Below are 13210 nucleotides of genomic sequence, written 5' to 3' on the forward strand. Positions count from 1 at the left end.
ACTATCATCTATACTACATCTTAAACCTTATTTTTGGGGGGTTGAGGCAACACCCAAAGGTTTACTAACTTTAGTCAGTCACAACATGCATATACATATAACGAAAATTAATACATCACACAACGACAACTATTAAACTAGAGTTTTATAGCACGAGAACGGGATTGAAAGTCTTTGGAAATGGTTTACTATTCCCTAACAAAGAACAGGAGTGTAAAGAAACATAAACGTGACAACTGTTGAAGTAAACGTCAAATACATACTCTGTTACAATTATCAAGTCTGCCATTATTTTACAAATTCACAAAAATGCCATCCCATGTACATTACAGAATCCAAAAGTTTGAGCATATATAGTCTTCATTTTTCTATCCCTTTATATTTCAGAAGCAAAACAACTCGCCATCAAACACAACTGTAAATACACCGAAACATCAGCAACATTCAATCACCTAGTTGATGAACTTTTTGTCGGTGTTCTAAAACAGATTAAACTTAAACTCAGTCCAGAAGTTGTTGACAAATCCACACTTGAAATTTCAAAAGGAGGAGTAAAACAGTCTAAGGGACCCACGGGTCTTTTAAGTAAACTATTAAGAAGAAAATTGAAAACAGTCAATGAAGTTGTACTGGATTTTGAGTGAAAATTAATCTATACTCATTATTTCTTGATTTGATCCCCCCGCCAGGTGAGAAAAAAAAACGTCAGTAATAGAGAAAGGACAGTTATGTGTAGTAGTTACCGAACAAAACTTAACGTTTAAAGTTTTATTTGTCGATTAGTAGCTATTCCAGGAGTAAGCAACAGACAGGTCACGTGGAGTCTAGTAGTATGCAAGTCCAGATACGTGCTTAGAAAAAACTTACAAGTCACAGATGTTTTAATCATCATTGACTTAAAAATCATTATAAATATCATATCCATTGTTCATTCAAAATAAGACATTAACCATTCCTTATTCTTATATGAATAAATTTTATTTAAAACTTTGTAAGTTTATTTTTGCACGGTCTTTACAATGAAGTACGCATTTTTCTTGATGGGTTTTCACATAGATGTCTGGATTGGAATCTGTAAGACAATGTTTTGTTTTTACACTGAATATTTTGATTTCAGCTCTTTGGCGTCGAAAACATAACCTTCTGTCAAATTTTTAATTTTATGTCGATAACAGGAATAAAAAAAAAGCATGAATGACGATCTCGTGATTCATCATCACTTTGGTGGTAATCTTATTTCCAAGTGATGTTTACTAATTACTAGGAAAGGATCTAATAGCAAAGCATTTATATTCCATTTCTTGAAACATCATAAAAACGGGCATATTATACATAAATGATGCTACAATGAAGGCTTTTGTTGATTGATTATTTTATGCTTTATGTAGTGGTAATAATTTCAAGCATATTCATCACGATTAATGCATTGGAGTAAGTCAAAGAGATTTAGAAAAAGGGTGTATGGGTTGATGTACACAATATATCATGAATCAGTGTATAGTTGTACAAGTTAAAACCAGCGCTGCATGGTGAACTAACTTAAAGTTAACGTTTTGTAACAAGTTCTAGATTTGAACCGGAGTATTCCTTATGAAAATTTCATTTCGATGGTGATCACAGCATATCTTCAAAATGTTAAATGGCTGTACTGCTGCAGTTAATTATAATATTATGTTTGAGATTTTGCAACGATATGAAACCTATCATTTGTGTAGCTCATCTGTCACTTTAGCGTCATATGAACTATTGCCAATATATGAGTCCGTCGTTGCATCCTTATTTTGCCGTAAACTTTTAAAGTTCTAACTCTCTGAAAACCGCAAAATCAATCTAGACCAAACCAATCACAATCATCACTATGGTGTCTACTATATGTACAAGTCAGCTGAGTTCGCATCTCAAAGAACATGACCGAAATGGCAAAAACAAAATGCAATATTTGGGTAAAATGCAACTTCACCTGAACACTTGATCACAGTAAAAGAAACAGAACATCTGGTAAAGGAAAATGGTCCAGAATGTTAAGAGCTATCTAAATTTTTTGTACCATTATTTTAGATAAAAATTTCCATACGACTCTTGATTGGAATTATTGTTCATATATGATATTTTTGAAAACTGTAATTATAGATAGAAACTGCTTATAGTAAAAATTATCAGCGACACACAATCTACAAATAAGTCCATATAATTGCCATCGATAATTGACTCCTTATATTGCTCCTCATAGATCAGTTATGATTTTAACCAATTGTTGCGTGTTTGTTTATGATTTTGATACTAATATAACAAAGAAACTGCAAAACAGCTAGAAAAGGTGAGGAGTACAGGATCTACATGTACAAAAGTGCAAATATGGTTTAAACCATTAATAGGCTCCTAAAAGTAGTTGTTGTCCATTATGTTTTTCATCCCTGTCTGCATGTTATCGTGAAGATTTACAATAAAAGAATCTTTAAAAAAAAAACAAAAATTATCAACATTTCAAGATTTACAAATGAAACTTTAACGGACTGCTTAAATGGGTTATTGTCCTTAAATGAAGATATTTTTGTTTACTTTTTGTATTATTTAAAAAACGTGGTAAAAGATAGACTAAAAATATCAAGAATAAAGTGATCAGTAATCATATATATAAGATCTACAAATTGGTCAACAGGACCGTGCTCACCAATTGTTATCTTATAAGAGTTGCTGCTTTTAAATGACATATTTTTAGAAATTATTTCGTTTTAGGCTGTTATCTTCCAAAACTAGTATGCTATAGACATAACATATTCCCCGTTATGTCGTATATATACATGTAATGGTGGGGTACTTGGTACATGTGTGAAGAAAAATAGAATTGTTTGAAGTTTTGCTTCTCTTAATGTTAAACTTCATTTTTGTTAAATGCAATGTTTGATTGTTACCTCATGGACAGGTATGATTTTTTATATACATTGTTTTTTGTATTCAATTACTTAAATGTCCTTGGATTTTAAAATTTTGGGTTTGAGCGTTTCTGATGAAGGAAAAATCAAGAACTGCGCTTCAACCACATCAAATTTATAAAGTGTTATTTTCATTTTCTACAGTTTTTTCCATCAATATCTTGTTTGTTCGAAATGATGATTTTTTTTTTGTCTGTTTGTTTGTACATTCGTCCAGTTATTTATGATCTACCCGATTTGTCTCCGTTTTTCAAAACATTAGATATACTAAATGTGAGGTCTTAAAAAGTTACAGACATTTCTCCTTCTCTTTTTGTGTCCGCATGAATTATGTCCATTTTGTCACCCCAAACATGTGAACACCATAAAATTTTATACCTTTAAGTGACTCTCAGTTTGTATTATAAAATGAGTATGAACTCAATAAATTACGCACGGGGGGAGAGATACTCTACAACATTTCTTAGACGAGCCTTCAATCAAAATACAACTTATATTTAAACGTTTCTGTTCCTTGAAATTAAGGTAAAAGCAGTATTTATTTTACGGGCAAATGAAATACAACCCTGTGACGCAAATGAAATTCTACATTTAAAAAAAGGCACAAATGAAATACTGCATTTTTTCAAACATTGGCGCAAATGCAATGCACCCGATATTCTGAATTACAAGACATTGAATTGTCTACCGTAACGCCCATCCTAAGTTCAGAGAACCCCAACACTTCAATTGGAAACATAACTTAAAAATAAAAAAAATATATGGATTCAATTGAGGACTACGCCAGAGCATGAACTAAACGAGAAGAAGCTGAACTGGACACTTTGTCAGAATGAGTCAAAACAGTCAGGTCTCTAATAAAACGTCGAATTCATAAGTTGAAAAACTGTGTGAATGATCGACCAAATTCCGTTTTCTGAGACAAAAAAGCTGTGAAATGTCTATCATCTCTATCTTCACGATAGATATGTTGTTTTTCCTGCGGACAAAGTTTCAAATATTATTGTCTTTGTATGTAAATCGTACTACTACGAGTGTCTGGTAAAAGAATTAGGAATAAATTAGCACTCAGGTAATCCCTCATACAAAAACATATTATTTGACAGGGATGAGATTTTGGCGAATCATTAGTCCTTCATGGCTTCAATGAACATTACATTGAACAGCAGCAAATCTGAGGACTTACCTTGTTTGTACTGGATACCATAGCTTCACAAAATTCCATACAAACAACGGTACACTGCCGGCTCATCTGCATGTTCTACAAAGGAATTGTCCATTAATTAGATTGACAACAATTCTGTCCGCAGTGAATATACTGTAAAATACTGTAAAACCATATGTGGATTCTAAAAAACTCTAAAGAACTTCTGGATAATTTTAAATATCGATCTTTCTCTGAAAGTAATTTTATCAAAACTTTTGATTTTTCAACCCTGTATACCACCTTTCCCCATGTGAAATTGAAAAATCGTCAAAAAGAAATAATCCACATGACAATGCTTTTCAATATAAAAATGGTTGCATACGCTATTTTATTACTTTTGGATACTATACGGAATATTTTGTTAATAGTGAACAAAAAGGTAAAACACGCTACACAGAGGATTCCGAACAAATTAAGTGATCAGTATGCTGGAGTTTCTTATTGACAACATATTGTTGAATTTGGAGGTAGACTTTTTTAACAAATTGTCGGCATTCCTATGGGAACAAACTGTGCGCCTCTCCTAAACGGTCTCTCTTTTTTTCATAGGAGTCGCAGTTCCTTCAGACATTTGTCAAAAACAAGAGGATCAAAGAAGCCAGATCATTTAATTTTACATTTAGATATATTGATGATGTTCTTTCCATTAACAATCCAAACTTTACTGATTGGGTTCCATTAATATATCCTCTAGAACTAGACAATAAAGAAACAACAAACACGGCTTCCTCCGCCTCATTTTTAGACTTATACCTCGAATCTCAGTACCAGAATCTATGACAAACGAGACTACTTTAATTTTGAAATTATCAATTCCCCCCCACCTTAGTAGCAATATACCATTTTCACCTGCATATGGGATATACATTTCCCAATTCATTCTGGTATTCAAGAGCTTGCAGCTACTACTCAGACTTAATAAAACGTCACCAGTGTCTGAGAAGAAAGTTGATGAACCAGGGTTCTGTCAAAGAACGTCTCGTCCTTTTTTTAAAAAAGTTCATCGGAAGATACCAAGACCTTGTTGATAAATATTCCGTATCAACTTCACAAATAATACCTGATGGTCTTGACGTATACATTCTAGGTACTGACGTTGTTTACCATCTTAATTACGTGTTATAGTGTTCATTTATTTGTCTTTGTAAATTATTAACCTTTACTGTTAAGTCCATTTTTGGGGAAATCCTTTTGGCGTGGCTCGGTACGTATACATCCCGCCATTGTGTTATTGTGCTATTTTCATTTTTTGTATTCTTGTCTCTCATTTTTGCTTATGTGCTTTGTCTATATGCCATGTTGTTTTTCTTTGTTGACATATTTGTTTGTTTTTATAGTGATTAAGATTATAACACAATGTTGACTGCTGTACCCTTATTTTTGACGTTTTTACCTATGATATCTGTTTGTTTAAAAATTTGTTCACACATTGTTGTCAATATAATGGAATTTTAAGCGACTATCATACAAGTGAGAGGTTTAGGTTGCCTCCCCTGATTGTCCAATTTTTTGAAATTACAGGTATAAAAGTGATGAAACTTTGTGGGACAATTGGGAAGTTTAAATGTGGGACAATTGGGAATTGTTTTGATAGTAATTAAATTGTTTTTATAGTGTGTAGCAGGTAATTAAAGGTAACTAACCATTGTAACTTATAAAATAAGAAATAAACATAACCAAATAATAATATTTACATTTTTTTTTTGCATATATTAGCAACAAAGTATCATCAAACACAGACTATAATATGTATTTAGTCATAAAATAGCACATATCAAGCACTTCTCAATTCTACATTGATATATAATAAAAAGAGTTTCACTTAAGCACACATAATAAACAGCTAAATACAATAAAGTACACACAATAAACAAATTGATTCATTACATTAAAGCACACACATGACACATGACACGAAGAGCAGATACTATTAAGCACGCAAAATGCATAAGGTACAACAATAAAGCACACATAATTCATAACTTAAACATCACAATACATCATATAATTTCAACAAACTTAGTCAAAATGTAACAAATAAATCAGAAGCAATGTCAGCATACTGAAACACAATAACTTCACTATTCTGAAGATGGTTTCTGTAGGCATTGGTTGACGTGTTTGTATTTTGTTCTATATGTTGGTCCTACTCCCCAATCTTGGTACTGAATGATAGTCATTTCGTTTGCTGCCTGCTCTTCTTTAAGATAGTTCAGTATCTTTTATACTATGTTTGGGTGTGGTACTTAGACCATCTTCTTCAAGCTACTGTGCCATCCATCGAGGTGGTTTTTCGTCCTTGGTCCTTCGGTTTGGTAATGGTTCCATAGCTGCCTGTTGCTTTCAACCCAGTATGTTGTGACGTTATCCGTAAACGAAGTGATATTTGCTGTTGAATCCGAATTTTCCAGGTCTTCAAGTGTATGGAACCAGACGTCGTCTATTTCTGTAGGTGGTACCAGAGGAAGAACTGCTGCCGACCGTATAAGTTTATGAATGTTTGGTTCTCCTTTATAGTTAAGAGACGAGTCTAGTTTACTGCACTTTTTGCCAAATACACTGAGTATAGTGAAACAAAATGTCCTTCAATAGTTTTTCCTGGAAAGGATGCTCTAGCAGAATTCTGAACAGCAGCTTCGTAATCAATGAAGAAAGTTGTTGGGTTCAGGTTAATCTGACGTTTTAATTTCATTTTAATTTAATAATATTTGATTGTATTAATCAAGCAATAGGATTGGACACAAGTTATAACTTATATTAAGTCATCTCCTTACATATACAATACACATATATGATGACAGCAAACACATACATAGTATAGCGACAGTAATAAAGGAAGGAGTCACACATTGGCATGGCAACAAAAAAAAAGCAAATATGACAGAGAGAAAAAAGAAAGCTGCTGACTTAGAACGTTAAAATCTTTTTGACTGTTTAATGAAATAACGAACTTTATCAAAAATTTTAGAGTTAGTTTCGTAATTATATGCATCTTTTCCAAACAATAGCGTTTCAGTATCAATGTGTATGTTCATATGTATAAGATCATTAACCAGAGATATTCTTTGTTTATAAAATAATTGGCATTCTAGAAAGTAATGGATGGCATCTTCAACAGGAGAACCGCAGGAGCATTTAGAATCATTGCATGTAATATTTTTAAATTTATTTAAAAACTTTAATAAAAAAATGTAATTAAAAATACAATACTGATATTTGTTTTACAAATAAGAGTAACATTATATTTTATAACTCAGAAATTTTATATTATTTCATCAAAAGTGCGTTAATGTGATGATTTAAAAAAACATGTTTTAATTCTTGTTTATTTAGTAAAACAAACAACAACTACCTTGTTTATTTAAGAACATTTTACATAATAAAATAATGTGTGACAATCATAACTTTTCATGTGGGACAATCAGAACTCTAAAATTTTAGAAAGTGGGACAATCGGGAATAAACCGAGGTTTATGTAGCTATAAAACCAGGTTTAATCCACCATTTTTCTACATAAGGAAATGTCTGTACCAAGTCAGAAATATGACAGTTGTTTTTATTCGTTTGATGTGTTTGAGCTGTTTGAGCTTTTGATTTTGCCATTTGATAAGGGACTTTCCGTTTTGAATTTTCCTTTGAGTTCGGTATTTTTGTTATTTTACTTTTAAATATGTGGTAATTTTTGCCCTATACAGTGTCTCTCTATCCACTATAGTTTCCACACACACAAAAACATAAACTGTTAACACAGATATATTTCTATCCTTTTTGTTATTTTGATAGTAAAATGCAGTATGGAAATGAGATGTTGCAATGTTAATACAACTGCATTTCAAATATCACTAACCTACCACTAGGGTTCCCCATAAACTGACCTAATCATAAACTGATAATGCAAACAAAGCAAAGGCTTCAAAGTCAATCGATTATGACTGAGAGATCGAGGCCAAATAATCTCTATGGCATTGAGATGTGCCAATGCTTATACAACTGCAAACCAAATATCATTGACCTTTCACCAGTGGTTCCCCATACACTGACATAATCACAAACTAATACATGTAAACTAAGCAAAAGTTTCAAAGTCAATAGACCATGACTGAGGGAGAGGGACCAAATAATCTCCATGGAAATGCGATGTGTCAATGCTAATACAACTGTATACCAAATATCATTGACCTACCATTAGTGGTTCCTTCAAGGCGAGACAAAAAGGGGCAAAAAAGGACTGTTCAAGGCAATAACTCCTTTAATAATGTGACTGTCGATTTCGACCATGTGAATTTGATAAAAAAATCATCTTTCAAGCTCAATAACTCATAAAAGAAGTCAACTGACGATTTCGGTTATGCAAACTTATTTGCAGATAATTTTTGGGATTTACAGTTTCCCTCTTTCTCTTATAGTTTTACAGATAACACCCAAAATCGCCCCAAAAAAGGTAAAAATAAAAATCGTCATTTAAGGGCAACAACTCTTATCAGGGGACGTCTGACAGTTTTGGACGAATGAATGGAAGATAGTTCTAGACATTTTGAACATTTTTGTTCTATCAGACTTTCTCCGTTTATAACGGTTTACAAGATAATAGACAATACTTGCATTTTACCCCTTTGTTCTATTTTTAGCCTTGGCAGCCATGTTGGTCGACAGACAGGATCATCGGACACAATTTTTAAACTCTAAATTCCCTAAGGATGATTCTGGCCAAGTTTGATTCCATTTGACCCTGTAGTATCAGAGGAAAACATTTTTTTGTAAAACTAAACAGACGAGGGCAGACGAGAGACTTGAGAAACAATTGGAAAAGCTCACTCTATACGTTTTGCTAAAATCAGAGACTATAAAATAAATTTATGTTTAAATACAAAATATGTGCCTTGACAGATGTAGAAGCTCTGCAAACAATTCCTGAAGTCTGAAAATAACTAAATATGCTAAATATAAACTTGTGGAATTGAAACGAAATGTATGTCCCAACTTTTGTTCAGTAGTAAACCTGCAACATAATAATGTATGCACGAAAATCCCTATAATTGTTTTATTTGTCCTATAGATTTGCAAAATAGATTTAAAATTCCTGCACTGCTGTTTTCTCATTAAGCAACTTATCACCAATTGTTTTACTTTTTTCATCGACGACCATGAGGGGGTCTTTAACGACCTTGACTACCCATGAGGGTCTTGCACGGTCGGTTCATCAACAAACTCAGTTCTATGTAAACTAATTGGCTCTGGTCTTATTTCCTGTAATTCAGTAATTTCATAATCTGTTTCTCCTGTACACATTTTACATGGTAAGGCATCTTTAAATCTGTTTCTACAGCGTGTATTCCTACATATCACAATACAAGTAATTACAAATATGGATACACATGCTATTGGGCCACCAATAATTGCCCACTGTCTGTTATTTTCTACAAAATATATAAAACTTTAAGTTAGATTATATGATGACATTAATATTAAATCAAGGATCATAGTAGTATAAGCTGTATGAAAATGTAACTACTTGTAGAGGTAAGTATTTTTTTTTGTATATATTTTAAATAAAACGAGCGACCTCAGGTGGTTTCCGCTGTTCTGTTTAGGCTTCTTCGTTTTTATACTTCAACGTTTTTATATTTTTTGTTTTTCAACTTTTTGGTCCGAATCGAATCGTATCAACGGAATGCAAATCTCATAATAACATATATCATATTTGCGTGGTCACGTGAATTTCAGTTCAATCATTTCTTTTTCAGCAACTGCGATGACTTCACGAAAATGGCAGTTTAAAGGAATAGTAGTACCTTATAATGTATTTCATGCAGCTAAAAAATATTTTATTGATATAACATGTATCCAACTTGTATATTGTACGTTCTCAAAGATTGATATTTCAGGACTTCCTAACCAATTTTATTGGTAAAGATGAAAAAACGTGCATAGGAGATGACGCTGACATGACACGAAGAAATGTATATTGAAAAGTAAGTTAACATGATATAGTAACGACTTTCTACGGCAGCGTATAAGGGAAAGAGAAAACATAAATTATCATTGACCGTTTTTTCAAATTCAAAATTTTGACATTTAAATCTTAAAATTTCGACTTAAACTTGAAATTTCGACTTTTTAAATCTCGAAATTTCGACTTTTTAAAACTCGAAATTCCGACTTTTTAAGTCTCGAAATTTCGACTTTAAACTAAAATTTTCGACTTTTAAAATCTCGAAATTTTTACTTTTTCTAATATAAACTGTAACAATAGTATTTAACCACAGCAATTAAGATTACAGAAGGAAGAGACGTTGGTGCAAATTACTAAAGCGTCATTCCAACATTATAGCAATTCAGATTCAGAAATTGTCGAAATTTTTGTTCTTAAATTATGATATAGACTAGCATTTAATATTGAAGAGTTTTACTTCGGAGAGCACAAGTCATGCTTGTTGATAGAAAAAAAAATAAAAATTTGTCGTTGTAATTTTTCATTGATTTAAATAGTTACCACTTGATGAATTTAAAAAGTAATCAGAGCAAATTAGCAGTAACGCAAGAAAATGTTAGTATTTTTTTTAAAGTCATGGACTCTGAAGGATTTAAAATATGATCTTACAATAGCAAATTATTTAACTTATTGTGGCATATTGATTCCTATTGACACCCTACTGAGCAATTACCATCAGATATACTGACCAAGTGCCACAAGATATACTGACCAGATAACACGAAACTCCCTGAGCAAAAGCCACAAGATAAACTGAGCAAATCTGGTTCAACAAAGGATCTACATTGACCAGAGGCAAATGATACGGCTCTGGGCATATTTGAGCAAACAGAATCTCTGACTTGATCTCAATCTTTCTTTCATAGAATCTTAAAAAATTGATTCTTTGATTTGAATTATTTTTTGGTTTTCAAAAGCATGAACTTTCTACAGAAGGTGAACTTCACCCGATATTTCCCAAAATTACATGTTTTAGTTTCCACAACACTGTATTATAGGATCGTCAAGTCTGAGGACATTTTGCATCCTATGTTTTATGGTTGGAATTGGTTGCCCAAAAGCAAGTCACTGACTTCGTCTTGTCTATACAATGGTAAATCAAGTGGCAAATAGTTCATGCATATTCAAGACGACTCATGAGCTGCTCAGTTTTTCTAATTTGGAATGTTGAAATTATATTGATTTTTGTTTTATTTAGAAAGAACTGACAATTGATCACTAATATTTTGTTACAAGATTTCGTACGTTCTAGTTTTCTTCCATTTCACCTTTTAATGTGTATATCCATTATCTTTGGATTCTTTTGTTATTGATATTAGGCAATTAATTGTATTGACATCAAAAGAAATTATTGTCAAGAAAACTTGGCGAGTTTACTTTTAGTCTTACTCAACTGAAGAAAGAAAAAAAAATGTATGTACATTATCCAGTATTACGTTTTTTGTGAGCCAAATTTTAGACGTTCTTGGGGATAAGCATTCCCATATACATAAATTAATATGACAATCTATCATTCTACAGCAACATCAGTAAAATTAGACGTGTGGTAAATGTTTATTTCAAAAAGTATTTCAACCTTTACTTACATCCATAGCAACAGAGCCAAATATGTTGACTTTGAGGTTCTGGTAATATTTTGGCTCATTTTAGTTTTATAAACGCTTGAAGAGTGCCCAAAATCTCAATTTTAATTTATTGTGGTAAGCGATGTCGTTCGATGCAACATTTGACAAGTATAACATGTTAATTGGAAATTTTGTATAATAACATGAAGCGCTGAATAAGTTTTTGATTTTCTGGTAATATGAAAAAAATTGTGAAACACTAATTATAAGTATATGATATAATCTCTCTAATATTCAATTTCCAGTAAGATTTTATAACATTTAGATATTGACCCAAATACAGGTGAAGTTGGCCTACTCCTTTTGACTACATGCAGTAGTCATATCAAAAATTTTGAAAAACCAGGTAAATATGTCCAATTACTAACATACTTATGGAATTTGATGGTTATTCAATGAAAAGATTGTTCTTACTGAGTATGGTAATGCATAAAAGCCATGCGAGGCATACAATAGAAAATTTTGACGAAAAACTAACATTCCCTACATATTTTTTTGTAAATCGACAATCTATCTGTGGCATAACGGTATTCTGTTTCATACTGATAGAAGTACATTTATTTCCTTATATAATGTATACAATAATAAACTGACATTTCTTTTTAAAGCATAAAGTTCTCACGACATTAACCATACAAGCTTTCATTTATTTTGAAGGTTTTCAAATATTTTGGCGACACTGTTATCATTCATATTATTTGATCATTTTTTTCCCCAACACTAGACACTGAGGAAGAAAACAAACTCCCCCCTTGACTTCAATATTGGTTAATTTCAAGATTCTATCCTCCTATCGAAGCCTTATATATCGACTTCAATCAGTTAACATCAAATGAATTTAGTATATAGACGTCATAAACAGTCTAAGACGAAATGACCTTGACAGTGTATAATGCCAAACTAAAAGAATCAACAGGATGTAGAACCATACGTGTTTTTGTCCCATTTGATTATATATGCATACTATTTTTGTTTATTTGTCATCTATATAAATGTGTTACCATGGATAGCGGGGGACAAATCCGTAATCAACTTTGAAAAAAAAATATTTGTAGTAACAGCGACCCTTAACCTTGACCTGTTAGTTGGGAAAACTCTAGCTACCACCTGAAAACTATTTACCAATTTTTTGGACTTTTTTTTAGTACCAGTGACATTCTCCTTTGAACTACTGACCCCAATATCACAAGTTTTTTTTTCTCCTTCCCTTTATAATTTTTTATTCAATCTGTATAAATTACATTACAATCAAGCAAGGAAAACTTAAGGTAATATCCGGATATCATTTTGCTATTTTCAGTAACAGTGAACTTGACGTTTCATTTCAATCAAACTAGGTGAGCTCGAGTAACTATCCGGAAACTTTTCCAATTTTTTTCTTTCATTTAGTAACAAGGACATTTACCTTTGACTTATTGACCCCAAAATCATAAGGCTTCTGTATCTTCCATCT

The 13210-nt window shown here is 32.1% G+C and overlaps 1 protein-coding gene across 2 annotated transcripts in view; it reads right to left on the reverse strand.

Annotated features, from left to right (window-relative positions):
• LOC127702610 (uncharacterized) overlaps window positions 1-13210 on the reverse strand; it is a 214008-nt gene that overhangs the window by 149185 nt on the left and 51613 nt on the right. Inside the window, exon 6 of one of the 2 annotated variants that reach the window (XM_052206891.1) lies at window positions 5825-9557. The exons of the other annotated variant lie outside the window; for it this stretch is intronic. Coding sequence (XP_052062851.1) covers window positions 9310-9557 — 248 coding nt within the window. The 3' untranslated portion in view covers window positions 5825-9309. Of the gene's footprint in view, window positions 1-5824; window positions 9558-13210 lie in introns of those variants that run through there. 2 annotated transcript variants of the gene reach the window in all.

Source organism: Mytilus californianus, unplaced genomic scaffold (genome assembly GCF_021869535.1).
Source record: "Mytilus californianus isolate M0D057914Y unplaced genomic scaffold, xbMytCali1.0.p SCAF_5, whole genome shotgun sequence".
NCBI classification, from domain to species: domain Eukaryota; kingdom Metazoa; phylum Mollusca; class Bivalvia; order Mytilida; family Mytilidae; genus Mytilus; species Mytilus californianus.